The sequence below is a fragment of the Anolis sagrei genome, chromosome 6 (genome assembly GCF_037176765.1).
Source record: "Anolis sagrei isolate rAnoSag1 chromosome 6, rAnoSag1.mat, whole genome shotgun sequence".
In the NCBI taxonomy this organism is placed as follows: domain Eukaryota; kingdom Metazoa; phylum Chordata; class Lepidosauria; order Squamata; family Dactyloidae; genus Anolis; species Anolis sagrei.
In genome coordinates this window covers 47,989,722-48,016,691 of record NC_090026.1, presented here as the reverse complement: position 1 = coordinate 48,016,691, position 26,970 = coordinate 47,989,722, and the positions used below count along the sequence as shown (strand labels likewise).

Here is a 26,970-nt window from a genome sequence, read left to right as displayed (position 1 = left end):
TAATATCTTCTTAAAGAGTCTTGGAACTTCTGGATTCCTTAAAATAGTATACTTTCCTCACTTTGTACTGCTGTTAAAAAGTCAGCATGAATACGTTTGCCTTTAGGGGAGATGGGTCGGGGTATGGGCCTTAGTGAGGTGATAATACCAGAATTACATGAGAAGGTGCTGTCAATACTAGCAATACTTCTGTCCAGTCAGTGCTAGCAATAGTTCAATCCAGTTATCTTGAGATGGTCAAGCATTTTCCATAACACATTCTCCTTTGGCCCTTGTTAGAGAAATACCCACTACATTTCTCATCTCAACACAAAAGCCAGTGTTCCATCATTGGGCTACATAGCTTGCCCTGCTCAGCAGTAGTCTCAGCTGTGAAGTTAACCCAGCCTTGTTAATGTTTGGCCTTGAGACTACTGACTGTAGACTGTTCCCAGTACCATTGCATTTGTGAATGCTTTTAGAGAACTCTAGTGTTAGGAGAAAAGCAATATATAAACATATAATTGCTTTCCTTTGTAGTAGATTGGTGTTTGTGTGTGCGTATTTGTGTGCGTGTTGAGCTGTTCTCAGAAATTTACACAACTTGGGGTGTTCGACATTTTTTCTTCCACAGCAGTTGGCCCAAATTAGCTAAGCAGCCATGACCTGGTTTGTATTTGCACGGTCTGCATTTATAATTTCTTTTCTAGGGTTTCCTCTCCTTTTCCCTTCTTCTCTTCCCTCTCCATCTCTTATTTCTGTTCTTCTGGTCCAGTGAACACTGCATTCAGTATCTACTGTCTTATTGTGCTGGCATGATGCTAGAATTAGGCATGGCGGTCATTGATGACACATGAAATAATGCTGCAGAGGGGGTGGGAAGGACAAGAGTGATGCAGCTGCACTTAACTCTGCTGAATTATTCAGTCTTGTTTGTGCACGTACATAGAGAGACATACAGACACACTCCAATTGAAATGCAAAGCCAGTTGCCCTCTGTGCAAATGTCATGGAATAGGTAGCACTGAGGCAATGTTGGAGACATTGCTACCAGGACAGTTGCCTCAGATTTGCAGCAACCTTATGTTTTGTGTCATGAGTAGAACTCTGTCCCTTTACATAGCCAAGAATAGGAAGGCCCCATTTAAAGGTTGCCTTGTTAATGTGTGATCAATGTAAGACCTAACATTTTGATTCACACTCACAAATTTATGTGATTTGAGTTCAGAACTCTCCCTTCTATGAATAGAGATTTTTTTTACAAGAAATATGCGGTCTATTTAGTGTGAAAAATGCTTTATCCTTGATGAGGTTTTGTTTGTTTTGTTTGTTTTTGCAACAACCTGTGTTTCTTGTTCTCATAATTAGTTGGATCAAATTTGGCTTGTTAAAACTTAATTATCTTTAAAATGAATTGGGGAAGCTGGTTGGATCTAGAAAAATGACTAATTTTAGTAGGAACTTAATCTAGATCCAGTCCATTCTCCTTGGATTTTCTCTTATATGAGAACTTAGTTTAAAAAATAGCAAGTAGGGCAACAATTATATAATCTTCATATTTCCCTAGTCTAAAGCATTGCAGAGTGCATCTTAAACTAATTTTCTGAATAGTTCAGCTACAGTTACTGTAACCATTTGACCAGATTGAATAGACTTGATCAAATGACTGGTCAAGGTTTTTTTTGGGGGGTGGGGGTGGGGGTGGGGAGGGTGCTTTAAGTATTACTTTATTAGAACATGAACAAAGATTTTGGCTTTACTTTGGTTAATGTGTACTTTGTAACTGTATCTTGCTCGTTGTTTTTTCAGCTAGTAACTTCAGTTCTTTCAACAATTTTTATTTTTTCTATTTATTTATTTCAACCCCATCTTTCTCCATCCCCGAGATTCAAGGCTTCTTACAAAAGCTACTAAAGATACAGTTTAAAAAGTACACATTGTACAAAAGTTAAAATGCAAGTAAACTATAAATAGAATTGAATGCAGTTAAAAGCATTCTCATTTCAAAGAAAAATAACAAATGTGTAGTTGTATGTCCCTTACAACCAGTTCCATTTTTGGAATCAGCAGGGGAGATATACTCAGAAACAGATCTAACATTTGAGGCACCAAAATACATCCTGGCCAGTGTTATTCGTAGAGTTGCATTTGGGCATCATGGTTAGTTGGCCAGTTTGCTGAGCCCAGTTGCAAAAGAAGACATTAAATCTTGCAAATGCATTGAGAGGTCAACCACTTTTACAAAAAAAATTGAAGAATTCTTAAATCACTCATAGTTTTAACCTAGTAAGTATGCATAAAACCATGCCTGTGGATTTATTTTATAAAGGTGGCTTTTTGAAAAGGTGGTTTTTTAAATGTAGCTCAATGTATATTTTCTCAGAAATAAGCCATCACTCAATGCAGTAGGACCTGCTCCCAATTAAACGTGTACTGGATTCTCTGTTTTAATGCTAGGGAATTGATTAGGAAGATGTTATATGGAATCTCAACAACTCTGGACAATGTTTTGAAGAGTTTGTTTTTTTCAGTCTGGATAGAACAGCTGTAAGCTGATTTGCGATCTACAAATCAGCCAAAGTAAAATCTTTTAAAAGGCCTAGTGTTAAAATCTTCTCTGATCACAGTTCTACCTCTCATAGTTGTAAAATAAGGACATATAGCATTTCTTCCCACCTTCAGGAAACTATATAACACCAAATACAGCCTTTTATTTTTCAATGCTGAAAGATAGTTTTTTTCTTTCCAACAGCAAATAAAATACAATTTTCAACTGGAAATGTAAAGTGGATTTACCACAAGGGCTTAACAGTAGTAAGTAAAGCCTTCTAAAACATAAGTGGCTTTAAGTTTCTAAAAAGCTGTTGTGATCTCTTCTTGGATCTAGAAGCTATATAAAGCCCAAGGGGAAGCATAGATTGAAACCTTTTTAGGGAATGTTTTTGCTTGGGAACACAGTTGAATTCACACAGTGGCTCTGCAGCATTATCTTTTGGAGGGGATCCTGACTTGTATTGCTACAACATAGAGCTTGAAGGAGGGTGGTAAAGGCTGGTTGGGAGTCTACAGATCACAGCACTTAAAGAACACAAGATAGTTTCAATTTTTCTTCAAGAGCTGATGTCCATACCCCCCCCCCCCCGGGCTTTAATTCAAGCTTTTGTTTTAAAGCTCTTCCCCTTCCCAACTACTATATCCTGTAGTCTGAAGTTTGGAAACGGAATCATGGCTGCAATTCTGGTAACTGGAATGAATTCCTCGTGAGCCATATACAGAACTTAGAGAGCCCCTATGTCATTACCCGCCTGCCAAAATTCTTTCCTTTTAACAGTTATTTCACAGAGGAAATGAATTATTCCATATTCATTAGACCTTTGCATTTCTGGGACCTTGACCCATCTCTAGATTTTTCAGGCTAGCTTTGGAAGTTAGACTTCCATCCTCTTGTGTGATGTAAATTTCTGTGACGTCCCTTAGAAGGTAGGTTGAATAAGACAAAAACAGCAATTCACATTTAAAGTTCCCAAATGAACCAAGCATTAGAAAATACCCTTCCTGAAGAAGTGTTTGGGGTGTGAAGAAAGGAATGTTAGATTTAAGTCTTGTCCAGATGAGAGATGTGAGTAAAACTGATATGTTATTGGGAATATAGCTGCAGAGTCCACACCTTGCTTAGGACCAGCCCAACTTGGAAACCTGTTAAGGATGAGGCAGCTACTTTGACTTACTAAATTGTGAAGTGAAACGTAATTATTTCAGGATCTGCCAGTAGGTTTAATGGGGGAGGGCTGCAGAGATGCAATCCAAGTATGTGGGACCATTCTTAAAGAAAAGAGTCGATTTGGTCTTGATTTTTAAAGCGCCTTGAATATTTCAGGCAAATTAATTTGGGTCAGTTCAGTCCAGGCTCCTGAGGGCCAGGGAGAAAAAGAAGAGGTGATCATCAGTCACTCAGGCAACTTGGTTTTTGCCACGTTGCTTCTCTATATTGATCTGTGGACTCCCTTTTATCCAAAACATGTAACTTGACAGGGCTGCCAATTTGACATTTAGCAGCAGCCCAGAAGTTGCCAAGCACTATAAATACTGTGCTTTCCAGAGGCGCTGAATGATGTAGCACTACTCTTGGGGCTTTTCTCTCTTGTCTTCATTGTGTCATACGCAGTAAGCTCAGGTTCTTGTTTTGGGAATCTTTTCTTCCCCTTTTTAGTTCCTTTTTTGCCTCCTCTTTTGCATGGGATCACTCTCCGTAGCACCTAGTCTTTCAGCTTATGGATTCCTTGATGCACAGTCAGCATTCCTTATGGAGCCACTCAAGAGATGACAGCACTTCCTCTCAGTCTTTTTTGGTTGGGGTACGAACCAGTTTAACCTGGATTGTGTATTTGCAAGTTATTTCATTGTTTCTCATCCCTCAAATTGTAGCCAGACTCCCACTCAGGGTATGCTACCTTAAGGAAGTCTTAGCAAAGCAACTATATACCCACAGCCTTTTCTATAAAAACTATTGTATTTCTTTTCTCTGGGCACTTCTAGACAGGCCCTATATTCCAGGATCCGATCCCAGGTTTTCTACTTTAAACTAGATTATATGAGTCCCCACTGCCAGATAATCTGGAATAAACAGAAAACCTGGGATGAGATCTTAGGATATAGGCCCTGTCCGGAAAGGGCCTCTGAATGTGCATTGTATCTCCTGAAGAGGTGCATGAAACCAAAAAGTCTCTGTGTTATTTTGTAATCATGTGATGGTTACAAGCTGGAAGCTGTTGGTTTAATTTGAAATTGTTTCACACAAAGTCTCTTAAGTGGCTTGGTAAGTCTGCTAATGTGTATAACCATCTTCAGTTTTTTCTCTTTCCCATGCCCCCTTCTAATGTTTGTTTCTCTTCCCCCTTTCACTATGTCAGCCACAACACTCTTAAACTCCCAGCTGGTCTTGTATTTATTTTATGCTTTCATTCTTTTTTAATACGTACATTACTTGCAAGCAGTGAATTGAAAACAAACGAATTGAAAAGAAAAACAAATTATCATTAGTCGGTTGGACAGTTTCTTACTTTGTGTTACATTTAACTGTTCTTTTGACAGCCCAGTTTTTAAAGCCAGGTTCGTATGGAAATGCTTTCACTCCACCTGCACCGCTTTTGGAAATAGCATAACGGCTTCATTTGTCTGTTTCTTTTTTAGTGCATTCATAACACAACACACTTAGCACAGTGTCTCATCTGGGTTGTAACCATTTCCTTTTGGAGGAGTGGGGGGTACAAAGCAGCTGTTTTCTGTCAGAATTTCTGCTCAGCCATACTTTAGTGGACCCAAAGTTGCTGCATTTTCAATATTAAAATCCGCTTAACAGTTTTGATATAGTTTTGCAGCATTTTATTGCATATTTCCCTTTTATAGAATGACAACAAACTTTCTATTGACCGTTAGCACAGTAAAAGTATAGTCCTACACATCTCTGTTCTGAAGTTCTAGTCAGAAATGTTCCTTAAACTGTGTTGTCTGAGCCCTCTTTTCTGTATATTAGCTGTTCTGTCACTGCTCAGTAACCTAAATTTTAGGTACATCAGTGATTTATACAGAAATAGGTTATTTAAGATGATAAAAAGTAACAGTCACTTTTTTGCAACTATTTAAAAGGGGTTTCCCCCCTGTAATTTATCACTTTCTGTTCCTTGTCCAAAAGCTAACTACTGTATTGGAAATATATTTCTTTCTTTAATAAGAAGTTGCTCTTTTTTCTAAAAGTTTGAGCCACAGATCTCAAAGTCTGTTTCAAGAAGTGGAATAAACAATTCAGAAAAATAGCTTCCTTTGTCCACTGAGGTGGCTAAGACAACAAAACAAGTAACTCAGAGAAGTGAAGAGAAGGATTATTATTTGGCGCTACAAAGTATAATAGTAAATCCAAAAGCTATTTTCGGTTTCTAGACAGCTAACCTATTCTTAAACTTGATTTTTTCCCCTTGCCCTCATTATTTCTCAAGATTTTGCAATATACTAAAATATAGACTATACAACATAAGAGTCGATACTGTTTTTTTGAGGAAAGAAGAAAAGCAACAAATTGCTTCAAGAACAAATAAGTATATATTCTTTAGCTTCAGTGCCACTATTAATAGTGGCAATATGTTATTCTTTTTAATTTAAATTCCAGGTTTGATCCAGGACAAGTTAGGGACACTACCATAAAAAAATCATACATATAAAAAGTTAATCCTTAGGCCTACTCTAAAGTAGGATCCAAATACAGTTACTTTTATTTGGATTCAAACAACCTTTTTTTTCAAGGTATTGCTTCTTTTTTAAGAATGCTATCCACAAAAACTCCCCCCAGTTATTTCAAATAACATCCGACAATGTGATGATTTATTAATGCATTTATGCAAGTTTTGGTTTTCTACTACATGCTTTTTCATGACCCAGGTTTTTAGTTGCAAAGACAGCATAAATAAAACCCAGTCAGAAGCATAGTAACAGCTCTTTTTTAAACCCACTTTTACAGGTTCCTATATTGTTCAGTTTATTTTGATATTCTTGAGACTGTACCACCTTTTTCACAACTACATTTTCCAAATGGTGCATGAGGAAAAAACATTTTGTAGAATGGGAAACATTTTAACAAATGTCTGTGATCTGCCTAAATAAGAACAGAATACAGACGCTTCACACAAACCTTCTGAATGAAGGTATATCCCCATACATTTTTGCCTGATACACAATTAATATCCTTCCCTAAGTGCACTGTTTGACAACCCAGTGAATGTCTAAAAGAAACTACATTTTATGGAACTGACTCCAAGAAGTGTCATGTCAGCTGCTATAATGTAGTGTAGTTCAGTTCAGGCTTCTTCCCTTAGTACTCCGGATGTAATAAAAATGCTATTTGTGCTTTTAATTTAACTTTAAAAATCCATTAGATGTCACACTTCAAATGATACTTTTAATGAATAACAACCATTTCTCAATACCATTTTCAAAATTGTATATAAATCTTTTAAATAGTGAACCCTTATTTTTCTTGTTGGTTAGTTCAGTGTAAATGATAAGCTAAACTTCCCTAATCTTATAACTTCCATATTCATTGAACTACAATTTCCACTTGTCCCCAGCCAGTAAGTTTATTAACAAAGCATAGATTTGAATTAGGCTCCACTCTGGAATGAATAAAGGTACTGACTGTTAGGTTTTTTGGATTACCAGGGCGATTTCTTCCTCTTTTCCCAAAACACATTTTTGCAGAGGTATCCAGAACTAGTGTTTACCTATAAATAGAAGCTCTGAAATTTTTCTTTGGATATACAGACATATCCAAATCTCTCTGTGAAGTTGCATCAAGGATAGTGTAGGAAAGGAGAGCATAAGGAGCATGGTGAGAGGTATGAGAGATATATACTCTTCCCTTTTCATTCTCTCCCAGCCATTTTCTTTTTGAGTTTGGATAGCTCACTGGATAGAGGATGTATCCAGTGAATTAAAAGATATGCACAAGAATGCAAACTGGAGATATATATGTCAGGGGGAAACGAAGCTCCACATTGTTCCTTCAAATCTTTTCTCTCCTCTAGACTTATGTGAAGTTTGAAACTAATTGTTTCCCCTTAAATTTATGATTCCAACCTTATAGCTATTCTAGCTAGTTTGGAATTTAAAGTTTTTGAAGAATATTATTCCTGAAGGAGAAGAGTATCTCTGAACATCTGAGGAATGCAGTTTTAAAACTTTGCTTGAAAGCAGTCTTATCACTTGTTTAAGGTTAACAGCAAGACACCTAGGCATGCTTGAACCCTGATATCTTCCATATTAAAAATGCAGCACTTAAAGCATATTATGAAACCTTTTTTTTTTAAAAAAAAGTTAATATTAATGTAAAAAAGCTGGCACTGAATTGCTGCATCACTTCCCCTCCGCTTACATTAATTTCAATCCATTTCGGTTTTCTTTTTGAAAGATGAGACATTATGCTTGTTGTGTTTTCTCCCTACATGCACTAATGGTTCCTTGCTGTTTTAACCTGTTGCTAGGCCTGTTCCATTCTAACATCTTAGTATTTCTGTTAGCTTACATGTGAAATGCATCACCCAGTCTGTGCTTGAGCTCATTTTATATATATATGTAAATATATATTTATTCCTTTTTAATTGGTTTATACTTTCAATTTGTTTTGTGTTTTTACTAACCTCACTGTATTTTTTCAGTTTCATAATTGGCTGCATGCTATTATGTATGTGTGTGTGTATGTATATGTGGGTGCACACACATAAACACACACATATATAAAATTATTTTTATTTTTGTTTTTTAAAAAAACCAATCAAGTCTAGCCTGGATTTTGCTCTGATTGTGTTTTGGTTTCTAGTGGTGGGGGCAAGTCTGACACTTACCTGCTTAACTCGGTCTCTTCAAAGCCTGACACACAAACAAGATTTTTTTAATAAAAAAATAAGACTAAATACATCATTAGTTTTTCTTTGCACAAATCAACTGGTGCCTCTCTAGGTGATGGATATGATTGTATAACTAGTTTGATTTTATGCTTTTTAAATGTCAATTTTTGTTATTTTCTCCCACATTGCTTTTTTCCCTGTTATGCACAAAAGTTGCCCAGCACACCATCAGAAAGTGTGATGACCCTCCCTGAAACCCTGTTCCTGTGGAAAAATCTTGCCAGCAGGTGTTTTTTTTTGTTTTGATTTGATTATTTTTATGTAAATATCTTTTCCCTTTTACTGGGCCTATCTTGCCCATGAGTAGTTTTTATTTTATTTCTTTTGCATGCATATATGTAGAAAATTATCTTGTTCATCATGTGTTTAAATGTCAATGGAAGAGAAGAATATATTATTGGAATATTTTTGGTTTGTTTCTCTGTTCTATCTGTCAGGATAATATTGGACACCGTTTGCTACAGAAACATGGTTGGAAGCTGGGCCAGGGCTTGGGGAAATCCCTCCAAGGTAAGTAAGACATTTGATAATTAAAAAGTATATATACTTTGAGTTGCATTTCTAAATGAGATTACTCCCCTCCCTCTGCCCTCCTATTGCACCCATTCAGTTTTACATTTATCATATTGCACCCAGCCCTTCCTCATTTGCACAAGCCCAGCATGGGTCTGTGATACGAAATGTGGGTATATGCTGGGTTTTATTTATGGCAAGTTGAAAGTTGTGTAATAAAAACAAGAAGAACAGAATGGGTGGACACAGTTTATAATGGGAAATCTGTGCATTATCATGCTGAAAAAGATGACTGGCAGTTATACCACAATGATTTTGGTTTTCTAAGTGTTTCTTTTACTTAGTGCAGTGTTTTCCAGTTTGGTTCCCTAGAACCTGGTGGACTATATTTCTCATTATACCTGGCCATTCAACCTCTCTTGTATTTGGAAAACTATATATGAACCATGTAACAGGTGGTCTTTTTTTTCTTTTTTTTTAAAAAAAATCTTCAATGTGCTTGCAGAAGGAAGCATCTCAGTGAACTTGACAAAGATGTGGGTGTGTTTCACATTGTACCTGACTGAGCAATTACAAAATTGGGGAAAGGGGAATTGAACAGTTCTTGACTTCATATGGGAGGTTGTACTCTGTCAGGAGCAGTTCAGATTTCAGATTATGCTGTCTTGATTTTATTTGTAAAACTAGAAGTTTGGCTTAATTTAAGCAATTATTCTGTGACCAGAAGCTGCCGCATTTGAATCCCTCTGTGGCTTCCTGCTTATGGTGGCAGTTTTGGGTGTTGAAATGTTAGTCCTCTGCTGCTGAGAACGATATGCATTTGGCACCTACTCTGTCTTAGAATCTTGCATACACAGGTCACCCAACAGTTTGAGAACTGCCAACTTAAAGTGTTGTCTTTAGCATTTTTCCTTTGCTCATTTGAACTTCAAAGTAACTCTTGTTAGCTTGCTGTATTTATACATTACTGGAGATTGAAGCTGCAGCTTGGTTTATCATGTAAAATATTTTCAGCTCTTGCTGTGATATATGCCTGTGAAAAGCATATATTAAAATTATGCTACATTGAGTATCAGTTAAAGAAAACCTTCTTTCTCCTCACACCCAGCCTCTTGCAGTTTCTTAAAAGAGTGAGCATGCATAGAATATTACCTTAGGGCCCTTCTACACAGCCCAGTATCCCAGAATATCAAGGCAGAAAATCCCACAATATCTGCTTTAAACTGGAATATATGGCAGTGTGAACTCAGATAACCCAGTTCAAAGCAGATATTTTTGGATTTTCTGTCTTGATATTCTGGGATATAGGGCTGTTTGGAAGGGCTGTTAGTGGTATAATTGCAAGAAAGAGGATGTATTGTTGATGGTAATTTGTTTTCTCTATGGGAAAATTGCCTTGGTGTCTTCTTTTCATTCAGTTGCCTTCTTCAACTGGCCTGTCCCCAAAGCATGGGCTGGTGACACTGCATAACAAATAATTAACAACATCAAAGCAACTCAGAATTCTTAATGCAATTACAGTAAATTACTCAGCAAAATTAGTCCTTTTCAAGGACACATAGGGACATGCTCAGTGACTTTACTAACATCAGTTTGGAAGGAATAGCTCAAATATGCTTAAACCTACAGATCTATCTTTAAAACATTACACTTGGTGCCTCCCTACTACAGAGCGTAGACTTACTTGCCAAGGTGCACCATAATCATAAGTTGGAAAAAGTCCTCTGATTGAGGTCACAATTCTGTTTTGTCCAACCAATGAATGCCCCCCCCCCCCCGCCCATTTTTACTGTGTTGCTTCGTGCAGATGGGCAAATTGAAATTGGATTAATCTTTATAGTTAACAGCTAACATACCTCTTGCCATTATTCTCAGCTAATGAGGTTGGTAAGTCAACCTCAATCTTCTAACCTATTTCCAGATGTTTCCGTGTGCACATTTTGGGACATTGTAATGGGCTAAATTAGTGCACCCAATACAGTAATCACTCTGTTGATCCCAAGGCAGAGTAACAAGATCAGCATGAGTAGCACAAAGTAGATAGTACCAAAACTGTGCACTTGAAATGCTGAGATATTTCTTGGCGAACTATAATTTCAATTGAATCTCTCACATCTTAATTCAGTAGAACTCCTTATCATTAGTGATGGTGAAATGTTTATACTTGCAGACATGCATTATAATAGAGTATTTAGATTTTTGGCAGCTGTATATATGCATATCTTCTTTCATGTTATGTACTCCACCTCTGTAAAGAACACTTAGTACCATTTCATAGTGTTACTTGTGTTTTTTCTTCTTCCTCCCAACTGTTGGAGCATATGTATTTAAAATGCTGATACCAGTAGGCTGGAAAGGCAGACTTGATGCTGTCTCCCAGTCCTAGTTAACATGATGCTTCATATCTTTGTGAGGGCTGCTCTTTTTAAAGATGCTCTTTCCAGATGCACGTTCCTTAGTTTTAAATACAAAACCCTTTCTCAAGCAAAGAAAAAATATGACAGATTTTCTTCTGTTGCATCTAAGTATTTAAGTTCAGACTTCCAATGAGATCACTGAATTTTGAATGAAAATGTTCACAAGGCTTAGAAGGATTCACAGGAGATCTGCACAGTCATTTGATTACCTTTCAGTCAAATTACTCTGATGATGACATACATGCAAGAGGTAAATAGCATCCAAGGCTCCCAAATTATCACTCTTTCTCTAATTTGTTGACTTTGTGAGTGAAGCAACACTAAGTAAGTTTTACTCCCACACTATTTTTCCCAAAAATTCCAACCACATTCAGTCATATGAGGCAGATTGAGTGGTTTTTACACTGATTGTGTGTATGTTTTCTACATGCACCAGAGCAGATAAACATACTGCAGAGGACTGCCTTTGTCTTCCTGTTTTGTAATGTTCTATCCAAGAACAGTGATTCAACCTTTTCTAAAAGGCAGAATAGAGCAGTTTCAGTAACTTAGCAACACTTTGTCTTTGTTAGTGAAGATGTAGCAAAATTGAAATTCAGTGAAAACATTTGCTTGAAGATTTTGTAAGTAGTTAATAGATAACTGATGCAGTGGGTCATTCCCACCCCCTAAAACAGAATGTCTTAGTTATTTGGAGGCTCAATACTTATCTCAATAGTTGCTTTTTCTGGCGGCTGAAGTCACATTTATAGATGGCATACCTTAGTAAAATGCTCTGTAGCTTCTCTTGTTCCTCCACCAAGCAAAGCCACGAGTGATATAGTTCTCCTTCATGGTTTCTGTGATTTACACAAATGTGTTTATCTACACCTGCGCAGAGCACTTACACAAAACTTTATAGGTATATATACCTAGTTGCTGCCCAAATCTCTAGTTCCTTTTTGTCCACTGTGCCATTAGCACCAATAAGAACTTCTAATGGTTTTTCTTTCTCAATCCTTGACCTATTCTTTATAGTTTTTGTGATACTAGTTTGGCATTTTGACTTTGTCTTTGCATGCTCTGTTATGCTATTTCCTTCAGCTTCTCTGCTGAGGTCTGTTTACTGCATCTGATCAAAACCAGGAGTGATGCAGTTCTTCATTGCAAGGTTGTGGGTGCAGGGAAGGTTATGTTAGTTAACCGGCACTTTTCTACTCCCAGGCTGCCTGTGGCCTGTTCAGTTCGCTTTTGCTTGGGAATAGACAGTCACTTCAAATTTCTTCCCATATTTTATGGACAGGAGGGAATCAAGATATAATTGGTCAAGTAGGTGGAATGCCCATGTGAAAACAAGAATTTGTAAGCTCTTGAAGACACAAATAAAAATTGGGATTATAGGGAGTATAGAAAAAGAAGGCTGCTCTTGTGGATAGTGTTGATTAATCAGAATAATTTGTGCAGAAAAGATTGTGACTAGCATATACAATCACATTTAGAAGTAGGTGCTAGACAGCTTAGAAGGTGCAGTCTTCATAATGAAGCAGACATGTGTAGTTGTTGTTGTAATAGTACAGTAGGTAAAAGGGGCAGCAGTGGAATGAAAGGAAAATCACATTAAGTTGGAAAATTTAGAGAGAGCTCACATACAAAATGGATAGTGAAGCCAGAGAGATATAAGGATTTTGAAAGATCAGTGTAATGCTAATAAGACAGATAAGTGATCACACTGTTCTTGTTAAATTGGAGGCTACGGTTTGATTAGTATTATAAAGAGCTCTTGCTAGCAGTGGAGAACCTCAGCCCTAGCTGTCCCTGTTGTTTGGATTTTTCAAACATCCTTGTTGCCTTCAAGATGTTTAATGTATCTACTGTCTAGTATCTTATCTTTGGGGTGAACACTAGCCAGCACTTTCAGATAAAAGCATAAATTCTTAGTGGTAGAAAGAAATGGTTTTAGGTGGAGATAAAGCCACAGAAGCTTCAGCATTGTATGCCTCTACCCGCCCCCCCCCCCCTCCTCTAATTTGGCATGTATAGCTAGCAGTGAAAATTCCCAAGTTCTCATTTCATCCAGCTATTTGGTGGTGGAGGGCTCCTTATTTATTTATGTATTTATTTATTAGCCTTTCCTTCGAAACTATGCCATGTCTTATGGGGCGGAAGAGTACACTAAGGGCTCCTCTGAGCCTTTATGAGACTATGATATGCACACTGCAGATCCCAAACAGGATCAAGCTTATGAATGACAATGTGAACAACAAACCCATCAAGTTATTCCTGAGGTGATAAAAATTCATTCAGTACTACCAAAAAACAGTATCTGATCTGATTGACCAGAAAGTATATGAGCTGCAGGCCAATCATGTATCTAGTGATGTCATTGACCAGAAAGTGTATGAAATCCAGGACATCGATGGAAACAGCTGGACCAAGTTGACTAACTGACTGAAAAAAGAATTTATACTGAAGCATTAATATAAACATGCTAGAATCATGTTTATATTACTGCTTATCTATACTCTTTCTTCAAATATCTGCAGACCAGAAAGTATATGAGCTGCAGGCCAATCATTCATCTAGTGATGTCGTTGACCAGAAAGTGTATGAAATCCAGGACATCGATGAAAACAGCTGGACCAAGTTGACTGACTGACTGAAAAAAGAATTTATACTGAAGCATTAATATAAACATGCTAGAATCATGTTTATATTACTGCTTATCTATACTCTTTCTTCAAATATGTGCAGACTGCATACCTGTTGGGGTCTACTTTTCCTTCCTACTAGAATCTTAAGGGGGATAAACTAGAAGCATGTGCTTGTGCTCTGTGAAAAAGATTTGCATCCCATAAGTCGTCCATCTAGTAAAGCTAAAGTTAGATTAGATAATAAGCAAATTTGGTGACAAAGCATTTCCCTTTTATTTTTGTAACAATTTTGAGTAACATAGCAACAACAATTTTTTTTCTGCTGAAAATCATTGATCAATCTGTAAATAAGACCATTATTCCTTTTGCCTGTCATTACATTAAACCAGTGTTTGCCAACCTGTGGGTCCCCAGGTGTTTAGGCCTACAACTCTCAGAAATCCCAGCCAGTTTACCAGCTGTTAGGATTTCTGGGAATTGAAGGCCAAAACGTCCAGACGGATTCACAGGTTGAGAACCACTGCATTAACCCATCCCACTTCTCACTAGATCACTGAAGGCTTTGGTTAAAGACTCTGCAAAACCTTTAAGCAACGCCTTCAGTGGTCTATTGAGCAGTGAGTACTCTTATGTTAAAGGAAATGCACTGGGGAGCAGATATCTTTCTGCTTGATTCCTGTCTCTGTAAGAGGATAGATTTCTTTTTACAGATGGAAATGGAACCATTTGTTAGAGAAAAATGTTACCCCAGTGACTTTATATGCTGACTTTTCTTCAATTGTGTGGAGGAAAAAGTGGTGAAAGCCCATTTTTTGACTTAACTTTATAACTAAAAATTGTGCAGAGTCAAGAGAATCTTGCACATTTTCTGCCTTATAGAGTTACCACCTTCAGATTTTTGAGGAACTATCAAGGAGATAACACTGTTCACATATGTCAGTTAAAGTTAGAATAAGAGGCAGTGGGTGCAGAAAGATAGATCAGGTTTAGCACAGTGGCTAAAGATCAGGCTGGGAAATCCTCAATTTGTATCTTACTTTGACCTGATTAGATAACCACCTGGAAACACATTTGCTTGATATCATTACATTCATACTGTAGAATATAATGATATGGATCATATATAATTTTCCCTTAATATTTTTTAAACTCTGAAGAAATTACAGTTGTTCTTAAGAGCAGGGCTTAAGGACTTAAGAGCTTTTAAAACTTTTTCCACTTGCGACCCCTTTCTGCATAGAATATATTTTGTGATCCCAAGTACATAGGTATATGAAATAGTTTTAAAAATCAAACATTTACTGATAAGAATTCAGCATTTGCAAGGCTCTGCTAAACAGGCTGTGGACTACAGTTGAAGCATTGCAGAGTCTGCTGTAAACCTTGTATGTTGTCGCTAATAGATTTGTGTAAATAAGTGATGTTCAGAAGTCTTTTTATTATTATCAAAATTTTCACAACCTCAACACCGAGCTAAGGGGACCCCATTTAAGACACAGTGTTCTAGAGCTGTGTTTCTCAAACTCTGCTCTTCCAGATGTTTTGGACTTCAGCTCCCACAATTCCTAGTAGCTGGTGAACTGACTGGGATTTCTGGCAGCTGAAGTCCAAAACACTTGGAGGAGCAGAGTTTGAGAAACACTGCTCTATAGGACACTAGAAATCGTAATGGTTAGTTTCGAGCAGATCTTGTTATACATTAAAATAACCTTCATGACTAGATGTCTGAAAATAAGAGGAAGAAAGATTCCTTGTGGTTTAAATAGTTGAAACATGCGTCTTGCTCGTGCAACAAGGGACCAATTCTAAAAACACTCATTTCCACACATCTTTCTGTAAGAAAAATAATTCTGCACGTTCACAGCCTACACACTGGTTCCAGCTGAGCTGCTGTTGAAAGAATCATGTGTTTGGTGCCAGCTGGGCTGGTTCTTCTGAATTGTTCTGCTCTTGGTATGTATAGTAGGGGGTCTCCTATTTGGCCTTTCCTGTGTTCTTTGTAATTCTGTTATTCAGTTTTCATTCAAGTGTATGAATTCATCCCTGATAATTTGGCATTTGTTCTTTTGAGATATTTCATCTTGTAGGTAGAAATGAGCCACCCTGCGGTACATATCTGCCAGCCCAAATGTGCTGTTTCATTCATATCTAAAGGGCAGTCCACAGTAGCGGCCTATTTTATTCCTGCACCCTACTCACCAGAAGCAAACCATCTCAGTTTACAATTGTGTGGTTTAGTTAACTCTTTCCTCAAAAATTAACTTCTCAGAACTGAAATTTTGGGAAGTGGAAAATAGATTTTTTTAAAAAATCTACCCCTTGAATAGAATTCTTGCTTGAGAAGGGGTTGCTAACTGCTTTGAGTCACCTAAGGGCTGAGAAAAACGGTATATAAATGAAGTAAATAAATAAACCTGAAATGTTGAACATCCATTTCCATTTCTTTTGTACTTTAAATCTAATGAGCACTTATTTAATAGGCCTGGGTAACAACACAAAAATTTGTTTCTAAAATCGATTTGTAATTGGGGGGGTTTTTTTTTGTTTCGATATTTAAAATAATTACAAAATTTTCCAAAAAAAAAAGTTCGGTATTTACGAAATTTCGTAAATATTTACAAAACATTTTGTAAAGATGGCGCCCTTTTTTTTCAATATTTTTAAAATATTTTTTAAATTTAATTATTAGTTTAGTAGAATAGGGAGGAGAAATTAAAATTATTATTAAGGAGGGAAGGCAGGCACTCACTCTGGCGGGCCCTTTCGCTCGCCGCTCGCTCGCCGCTCGCTCGCCCCTCTCGCTCGCTCGCTCAGCTGGCGCCGAGAGAGGAGAGCTCCCAGCAAGCATCGGCAGGCGGCCATCTTACGTATTTCCGAAATGGACGGAAATACAAAATTTTTTGGCGCCTGCCGTTTCGATATTTAAAAACACTTCCAGTTTAAAAAAAAAGTTTTGTAATCGTTTCGTAATTCAAAAATTAACGAATTTTTTAACGAATTACGAATTAACGAAACGAATTGACCAGCCCTATTATTTAACCCTAGTTTTTCACAAGTTTCTTTAACAATCAGATGGTCAAAAACTAGTTTCTTCAAGATCAACCAATTACTGCATTAGCACACCAATCTAAACCATGATTTAGCCTTATAAGTATGCTTTTCTATCTTCCCCGGAGTGGTTTTGGTTGACTTCAGAAAGTTTTTCACTTATTTTTGTTGTTTACTAGCTGCAGCTTAGTGTAACATCTAATAATCAGTGGTTTGCCTTAAGTTATGGTTTGTGAAGCCAGTTTAGTGGCAGCTAGGGTTTGGATGTATGCCAAACTCTAGCTAATACAATGGCAGTAACAACTCCCAATCTTCTGGGAGCTGTTACAAGAAGGAGGTGAGGGAAACACTGAGCTTGAGATTTGCAGAGCAATACTTAGTATGTGTTGCTAAACCCCATAGTCTAGCATTATAAGCAGATGCAGTCAAGTATGACATCTCAGAGGTTAAAGCTGTCATATCCAATTTTAACAAAATCCGTTGCTTGCCAAAGTAGTGGATCTTAGAACGCATCTCCTCCTATGAGCCTACTAGAACTTTAAGATTGCCCAGGGAGGCCCTGCTCTATGTCCCATCTGCACTTGGGAGGCAATCTATAATACTACATTTGAGTCTGGTATTCATGCACAGCTCTTTATTCTGGACTGAGACTCTTCCCCCTGAACACCACATGGCTGATTAGGTTTGTCCTTGTGGCAGCCAAAAGGATCAATGCCTTTGGTTCATCAGATCTTTCAGTTGGTGCTTGAATTCATACAGATCTACATGGCATCATTGGTATCATACAGTCCTGGGATAAAGGCTCAGTAACCAGTTTAGCAGTGCTCTGTTACATCTCCAATGTGCTCATCTGGCACCTACTTCAGTGCTCTTTTAGCTCTCCACAAAAAAATTCTGTATTCTCACAGGCTTCTAAAATGCTGTAACTTCTTTTTGTGCTGTGTTTAATTGTGGCTTCTTATCTTCTAGATTTTTTTGTATTATTTGCTGCTTGGTGGTTTTTTGTTTTGTTTTTTGTTTTTCTTTTTTGCTCGTTTCACTCATTTTTAAATGTCTGTGATTCCAAATTGTTTTTAATATTTTCTGTACGCCATTGAGAGAGCGCAACTTATTGTTCTCTGATAGATGAAGAAAATAAATATGGTAACATTCTTTTTTTCTGACATGTGACTACTCATTTTTCTTTCAATCACATTCTGCAGAGGAAATATGAAAACAGAGGAATTGACACCTGCTAGGATTTACCCTTAGACATATAGTCTGCTTTCCTTCTCCATCTCCACATATCTTAAATTATCTTTCAGTTACACATCTTAATTACAGGTGCTGTTTGAGGCATATGGTTTGGACTTCTCTTATGCTTTTGTGTGTGTGTCCATTACATTTTTTAAAATCCACATAATATTGTTCAATCACACACACAAAGAAAAGTAAAAAGGGGAATAGAGGTAGTAGAGCTCTGGTTAGTAAATTAGAGTTATATAAATCTCACTGAAGAAGCGGATGGGGGACTCACACACACAAAAACTATGTTATACAGGGTGAGGCAGCATAACTTCCTTTTTTAAAATGTGCGCCATTCAGTCGGTTGAAGATGTAGAGGAGCGCTAGTGGTCTCGTTCGAGAAGCAGGAGTATAAAGTTTTGTCCTGACACAGTTCAGTCGCCATCATGCGTTGGAACAGTGAGGAACGTGCTTTTGCCATTGAGGCCTACTTTTTGGGTGGATTTGGAGTGGCCGGCCAGCTCTCCAGATTTGGCCCCTTGTGATTTTTTTCTATGGGGTTTTTGAAATCCCGTGTTTATGTGAACCATCCGAGGACCCTATAAGATTTGAAGACCAACATCCAGGAAGAAACTGCCAACATAATGCCTGCTATGCTGGGAAGAGTCATGACAAATGCCAGAAATCGGTTTACTCAGTGTATGGAGAATGGGGGACGTCACCTACCTAATTTGATCTTCAAAACTACATAAAACAAAACTTTAGGTATGTGCCTACATTATAAAAAAAATAAAATTTTCTGATTCATACAATGGGTTTTATTAAGTTTTGAAAAAATGAAGTTATCCTGTCTCACCCTGTAGTTATTACATCCATATCCTCCACGCAAGTACTATTATACACATCATCTAAAATTTTAAAAGTTATCTAGCTATGTAAAAAAAACCTTTAATAAAATTTTATGTTAAAAGTTTTAAAAGTTCCAAATGTTCTCTATAGCAAAGCAGACACATTCTCTTGTCACTCGATGTTAAGACTTCTCATATCTTCTCATATTTGGTAGTCTTTCAATATTCTTTGGACGTATTATTTTAATTGTAATTACTGCCATATAAATCCATGGGTGGTTTGTTTGGGTTTTTTGGGGTTTTTTTTTTTTTTTTGACAGTATGAAGTCCTTTTGCACCCTTGTGGTTTCCCATCTGCCCTGAATGAAAAGTTTTCAATGGCATGGAATAATTTTCCAATGTTTGCTGTAAGAAACATCCTTTGTGGTATTTTGTATGAGTGGCCGTCATTGTGGGTCTGTTTACATTTGCATAAATAGCAGTAGGGGATAGAAAGCAGTTTTAGACACTTGAGTTGTGATGATTAGACTACTGCAGGAGAGACTCTGGTAGCACAATTTCCAAGTGCTGCTATATTTTCTCGGGAATTTGGCAGGATCAGTGTTAAGAACAGATTTGTCAAAAGTAGTGGAAATAATAAAGGGAACATATCGGTTGTCAGATTCACCTTGTATTTAATCTCTCTGGCTAAGATCAGCTTGAGGCCTCACCAACATAGGGGAAGGAAGACTTCCTGCGACCTTTATGTACAGCTCTGATTCCTTGGGAGAAGAGGAAGATCATGTAACATTGATGAAAGAAAGTGCCATCTGCTCATTCCATCTCTCCTTTTGCTAAACGAGATATTGCCAGGCATTGCTTATGTATCTTTGAACATCACAAAGATAAATAATTATTTGTTCCCCAGAATATACAGTTGGGGCTTATGTATTTTGTATGAGATTTCATTTCCTGTGGCCACACACAGAAATATTTAGCCCTGCATATCCAGCTAGAATATTTGTACATCTGAGTCACTTATTGCACTGCCACAGTAAGTTAAGATTGCAGGTCGCAGGTTTGAATCCAGGGAGAGTGCGGATGAGCTCCCTCTTATCAGCTCCAGCTTTCCATGCAGGGACATGAGAGAAGCTTCCCACAAGGGTGATAAAACATCAAAACATCTGGGCGTCCCCTGGGCAATATCCTTGCAGACGGCCAATTCTCTCACAGCAGAAGCAACTTGCAGTTTCTCAAATCGCTCCTGACACGACCAAAAAAAAAAAAGCTAATGATATTTTTGGGAATGTTTAGTAGTATACAGCCTTCATTGCAGAACAGGAACTTCTTATATTATGGCACTTTTTTCATGACACCACCAGGCTAGATAGAGGAATATGGTTATCTGAATTTTCTGAAGAGTGTCTTTCTTTCCTTGTAAGTCAGTGGTTCCCAGCCTGTGGGTCCCCAGGTGTTATGGCCTACAATTCCCAGAAATCCCAGCCATTTACCAGCTGTTAGGATTTCTGGAAGTTGAAGGCTAAAACATCTGGGGACCCACAGCTTGAGAACCACTGTTGTAAATAGTTATCACAAGGATTGATTAAGGATGGACAAATCTGTCAAGTTGGATTCTACTCGGGCTTTTATTTTGATAGCAATAATGCTCCACTCTCTATCAATTCAATTCACCAAAGTTTTGGAAATATTTTATCCACATTCCTCCTGTTGTGTGCATTTTATATGCAGTTTCTGTAGCTTGTGTGATTTCCCCGGATACCTGTTTTGTGCACACTTTCTGCTATTGTACTTATTTTTATGTGAACTTCCCTGTTATATGTATTTTTATCCCAAAATATCAAGCAGGAAATCCCACATTATCTGAGTGTGGACTCAGATAACCCAGTTTAAAGCAGATATTGTGGGATTTTCTACCTTGATATTCTGGGAAATAGGGCTGTGTAGAAGGGCCCTGGGACTAACAAGGAGACACTTCATCCAGGGAGACAGATGAAATTTTAGTCAATGAGAATGCAAGAGTTAGGAATACATATTTGTACTGTGTTTTGATGTGGTGCTTAATCTGAATGGTCAAGTTCACTTTTGATTCTTCTTTCCTCCATGATGATCAGATTGCAGTTGTGATCAGAAATGTTTTTCCATACTAGAAAAAGTGCACATGACTACTACTTCATCTGTGCTGGACTGAGGCAACTAGTTCTTTGTTTCTTTGGAGAGTTTTGGAATCTATAGCTGGTGCAATATACAGCTGCCAGAGTAGTTTGGGATCATACTATTTGGGACATATTACTCTAATGACAGCCTGCCTATACTGGGTTCTAGTTTATTTTGGAATGAAGTTCAGAGGGTTGATTATCACCTTCAAAGTTTCAAATAAGTTGAATAAAATATTCAGAGGGACACATGCTTCCATACCAGAGGGACACAGTTCTTCTCACCAATGTGAAAAATAAACAAAGGAGGTTCTCTGCCACATTATGATCTGAGACTGATGATATAGCTTTATTTTGGTAGTGGAGCATAGACTTAGGAATTTGCCTAGGCACTTTCTTGTTGATTTTAGAAAAAACAACAAGCCTGATGTAGATTGCAGTTGGTTACTTTCATTGGTGTTCTGGGTGCATCTTTTGTTTTATCTTCGGTGCTCATTTGTAAACTTCTTGCTATTACTGTATTTGCAGATTTCCCCATACAAAACTAAACAAGGAATATTGATCATTGATCACTTTGGCAGTATAATTTATTTGAAGATAGGTTTACAATGTTAGCATTTTTTCCTCAATATTTGAATTTTAGAGTTGGACATTTGAACTTAAGTCATTAGGGGATAGTGCAGATGGAATATAGGATCCATGATGGATGTGTTGAAAGGAACCGCTGTTCATATATATTTGAAAGAAAATCTTATAATTAGGCATGTTTTTTCTTTGTGAAAATGAAAACTAGGAACCTTCCATTTTTTAGCAACTGTCCAGAAGAATTTCATGTTGTTGCCAAGGCAACTAACCATATATTGCATTAGAGCTACCATTTAACCCTTCATTCATGAATTTGTTTGCAATATTAATATGGCTTGGGACAATACTCAGCCTCACTTCATCGCCACACTCTGACAGTTCAGCATTGTACCCCATGGCTGCTTTAAACACACACACTCCAAATATCAGGAGACTGGCTTTTCCACTTATCATGTATTCCTTAGGTAAAACTTTACATCGATTGCTCTCTTTGCACTTGATACAGTTGCAGCCATACAGTCCTAGCTAAGAACACCTCAAATTTTATTTTTAAATGTACAATTGTCCTCTCAACACAAGGCAACAGCTTTTCATTGTAAGTAAAAGACTCAAAACCCTCGTGGAAATGAACCAGCGTTGCTTCTTGTTCACTGCTTCTGCAAGAAGGGTGGGTCGGGTGGAACTCTTAAATGCCACTGTCATTCGCCCCCCTCCCCATCCTCCCCCTCCCCTCCATCCGCCTACTGCGTAGGGCCTGTTTTCTGCCCCTGACAGTTTTCTGCCTAACAAATGGTGTTTCTTTTTTACAGCATAATGATCCGGGACTTGTTGTGGTGATGGTAAACTTAGTGGTAATTTTTATTTTTCAGACTGAATTTACTTCTTTTTTTGTCATCAGAGCACCAAATATGTTAGGCTTACTTTTCTCTGTTGTAGCCTTCATCTTTTCTGCTTGGTCTTTTCATTTCCCTTTTTTTCCTTTCCATTTCTTCATGCACTCTTTTGTGTCTGATCCTTGTTCATTGAGGGTTTAATGCTCAGAAGGGATGTTTGTGTTAGAATTGCCAAAAAATTGTGGAGAATCACTTCAAATTTCTAATATTGTCCAAACTTGATTCCCCCTCCCTTCCCTTTCTCCAACATGTGGTGGGTGTTAGTAGTTGCTATGGAGATTTTATAGCTAATTGAAAACTGAACACTTTGACTGCCTTAGAAAGCAAAAGTACTGATACATTCTTTATATTATGAAAGAGTGTGCTGCAATCATAAACATGGGTTCATCTCCTGAAGAAACTAAACATGGGCGAGGGGCATATTATCATTTAAATAAACTACCATAAATTTGGTCCTTTTGCTCAAAACTGCAGTCACTGCTTCTAATACCATTGGGCATAAAATCCATTTCCTCCATCCTTGTTCCTGAAAATGTGTGTATAACTATATAAAAGTTACATTAGGGAAAATGCTATTGAGTAAATGACTAGTGTTTCCGGGTATGAAGCTCTTAGACCAGACTTCCAAATTTTGAATGTATCAAAACTGACTTTATTTTTAAAAAACCTCCTTGATTTGGAAGCACATTGAAATTTATTCCTAAGTCAATATACCATATGTCTCAGAGAATCTGGGGTTGGTTTTATCTTCATGTTCATGGAATCTCATATGCAACAAATTCTTCAAGTCTTTAAAATAAACCCTCTCGCAGTAATTTTGTGAGGATGCCCAGAATTCTTATCTTATAGATAAGGAGCGGAGAAAAGGCCACACAAATCCTTTGACTTAAGTGAAGCATGAACCCAAGTCTCCAAGTACAACACTGGCAGCTGGACCACACTAGCTGCCATAAGTTAAAAATGTGTTGATGAGTAACTTTTTCAGACATGGGTTCTCTAAAGCCACACCTTTTGTGCCGCATGGAGTGACTTTAACAATCTAGTCTCCTTATTTTGGCACAATTCAAGCTTGGACTTATTTTGGCCCAAGGGTATATAATATATGTGTATGTGTGTATAACAAAGACAGAAACTATTATTGACAACAATTCCCCACCAAGACCAATAATAAGGGAAGTAAACGTTCTGTTTTTTCACTCAAGGTATGCACCGGATAAGGTAAGTAGCTCCTTTTTTCCAGTGGCCTTACATCACAACTCACAGCGCATGTTGTGATGTAAAAATAAACACCCCCAAAGGCTGTGATAGTCAAAGTGCTCGTCTGCCCCATTTTGCTTTGTTTGGCTGGTTATGAGTGAATTAAAAATACATACGGAATCTTCAGCATAGTTTGATTAGTTTCAAAGTCAGTTTTCTTCGCAACTAGTCCTTTTCACAGCTTGCAAGTAAAAGATAGGGCCAAAGCTTCGTGACAGAATCCAAGAGTATTATTGGGGAATTGGTGAACGCTTTATGCCTTATGCTCTTCCGAAGAGGGAAGAATTCCAATTTCACTCTCTTGAAACTGTAGGTCTAAACTACTTGCTTGGCATGCATTCTTGCATTTTTAATAAATGTAACATTTCTGATCTCCAACCAAGATGTTCAAGAAAACTCAAGGTTTTATTTACCTCATAAATATTGTCTCTCAGTATCTGAGAGGCGATAGCTTTTCTCTCCCTCCCCCCTCCCATTTTTTAATCTTGTGGTGTGTGGGTGTTTGATTTCAATATTAAGTTCCACAAACATCAGAGCTGAGAACTTCAAGCAGCAAAGGATAAGACCAGGGCAAGTCTGGCACCTGAGATGTGGCAGCTTGTGATTGTAAGCTGTGAGAATGGCTTGTGTTTGGTTCTCTGTAGCTTTCTGGTCTCTGCACTCCAAAGGCAAGATCTCTAACCAACCCAAACCCAATGTGTACAAAGCGACTCACCAGAGGCTGATATTCTTCTTCAGCCACCCATCTGACCAGTCTTCTTTCCTTACAGGTAGGACAGATCCCATCCCGATTGTTGTCAAATATGATGTCATGGGCATGGGACGGATGGAAATGGAGGTAAGAGGGCCCTTCTATAGATACTTTAGGCATTGTAGAAACAATTAATAAAATGTTTTTATGATTTTTTCTTCTTTTGGAACAATTCTGATGACAGCTGGTGGCTTTAATTTCACTTGGTTTAATGGCAAAACAATTAGTAGCACAGTTTTGGGTGAAATGAGTAATACTGACTCATTACATCAAACTGTTGCTGGGGAAGTCTTTTTCTTTTTACTTTCCTGTATTTTTAATTGATTTCCATCTTTAAATGCACAAAACCCTCAAGGCATGTTACTAAGAAGTCACATAATGCAATGCTTTTAAATGAGTAAATAACAACTAGCAATAATTATTTTAAAGTAAACCCAATTGCCTCATTTTCAAAGTAGTGAGTTAAGTAAACATGCTTTAGGCTAAGTGTTCACAGTCTGGCCCTCCAGATGTTTTGGACTTTGGCACCCCGAATAAACATTGGTCAACCTGGTTGAAACTTCTGGGAGTTGAAATCCAAAGCATTTGGAGACCCAGAGTTTGACAACACTGCTTTAGGCCAACATTTTCTTAAAATCGTGTCCTTCACGTTTTTTGGTTAAACATTATATGGAGGTTGTAGTTGCAGAGATTGGGCACCAGATTGGAGAAGTTTTCATTAGCTTCTAAAAATACAGTACTTCAGTAGATAGCCATCCCCTTGGTTATTTTTTAAGATCTTGAATTAATCCCTACACTAATCCAGAAGAAAAGACACTATGTGTACATTTTGGCATCAGTTAACAGATCGGTGTGTTGAATTACAGCTTCAGTTGCACATTTATAAATCCAGTGAAATATGCTTGTGCTTGTTTTTTGTGGACCAGAGTTCTCTTGTACTTAAATTAAATGCTTACAAGTAGCGCAAACAACATCTAATGTGTAACTGTAGTGTTTAACTGCAATTTAGCTACTGTTTAAAGACATCTACTTTAAATGCTTACTGATTAGTCACTCAGTGTAGTCGGTTTCAGGTATCTTGGGGACTTGTATGAACTCAGATGGATTTTCTAATACCTTTCCCTGCAGCAGTACACCTTCTTTTAAGAAGCAACAATTTTTTAAAATCTTCATCATTTCCTGTCCTTTGAGCAGTCAGAATTAGTTGCATGATGTTGTGGAACCTGGTCAGTCCCCTTGAAAGGTGTTCTCTCTAACATGATCAGAAATACTACATCTTAGTCTCAGAGATGCAAACATCTCTATGGGATTAATACATGCACATTTCTACAGAACATTGACCAAAACTGTAACAGCCTAGCACTTGAGCAGAAGATGCCACCATTCAATGGGGAATGGCTGTTTTTTTTTTTTCTTCATTCTAATTTTAACCCCTTCAGTTTGCTGAATCTCACTATATCAAATTCTACTGAAACATCAATATCAAACCCCAAAACTGAGTGAGCAAAGGACCATGAAAACCTTCCTATGGATGCAGTCACCTAAATTTTAGTCCCTATTGGTTTGCTTCTTATCTTTCCTAATAAAGACAAAAGCTACACCAACTTTTATTTCAACCTCAATTTCTCCTGAATTCATGATATAAATAAGATATAAATAAATAATTTTGTTTTTAATTCATAGACTGTTGTCTCTGTGTTCAAAGTTTCATTAAAGCTTGGAAACTGAAACCCAGCTGCTGGTTTTGCACTGCAGTTTCCACTATCTTTCATTATGTCCCAAATGAAGCTCCTGCCAACTCTTTGTGTCCCAATGAGATCCTTTCCAATGCATGCTTTTTTTACATTCATTAGATTTTGGAGTCAGATTGAACAGATTCCTGTCTCATATCAGGAGATTTCAGGATGTCTTAAAAATATAGGCTGAAAGTAGCAAGAAGGTATACATAAGTAAAAAAAAAAAACCTATAAAACAACAGAGTGAGTTCAAAACAGGTTATAATTTTTAAAGATTTTAATACCAGAAATAACAGATTTAGTTGGAATTATTCATGCTTATCGGCTTTGGCAAACAGTCGAACTTCAACTTAGTGCATACATGACAAGAATATTGGCACCAGTTGGGCCTCGAATATAATCATCATCATCATCATCTTTATTTATTTTCCGCCCTCTCTCACCAAGGGGACTCAGGGCGGATTCCAAGGAGAAAGCATTCCA

General features: G+C 37.5%; 1 protein-coding gene across 6 annotated transcripts in view; it reads left to right on the top strand.

The window, feature by feature from the left end:
• GPATCH8 (G-patch domain containing 8) overlaps window positions 1–26,970 on the top strand; it is an 83,485-nt gene that overhangs the window by 27,766 nt on the left and 28,749 nt on the right. For 2 of the 6 annotated variants that reach the window (XM_060781214.2, XM_060781210.2), the window contains exons 3-4: window positions 8,870–8,942; window positions 24,771–24,838. In XM_060781214.2, coding sequence (XP_060637197.2) covers window positions 8,870–8,942; window positions 24,771–24,838 — 141 coding nt within the window. Of the gene's footprint in view, window positions 1–613; window positions 649–5,070; window positions 5,089–8,869; window positions 8,943–22,657; window positions 22,702–23,945; window positions 24,839–26,970 lie in introns of those variants that run through there. The other 4 variants (XM_060781216.2, XM_060781213.2, XM_060781211.2 and 1 more) reach the window with 4 other exon arrangements.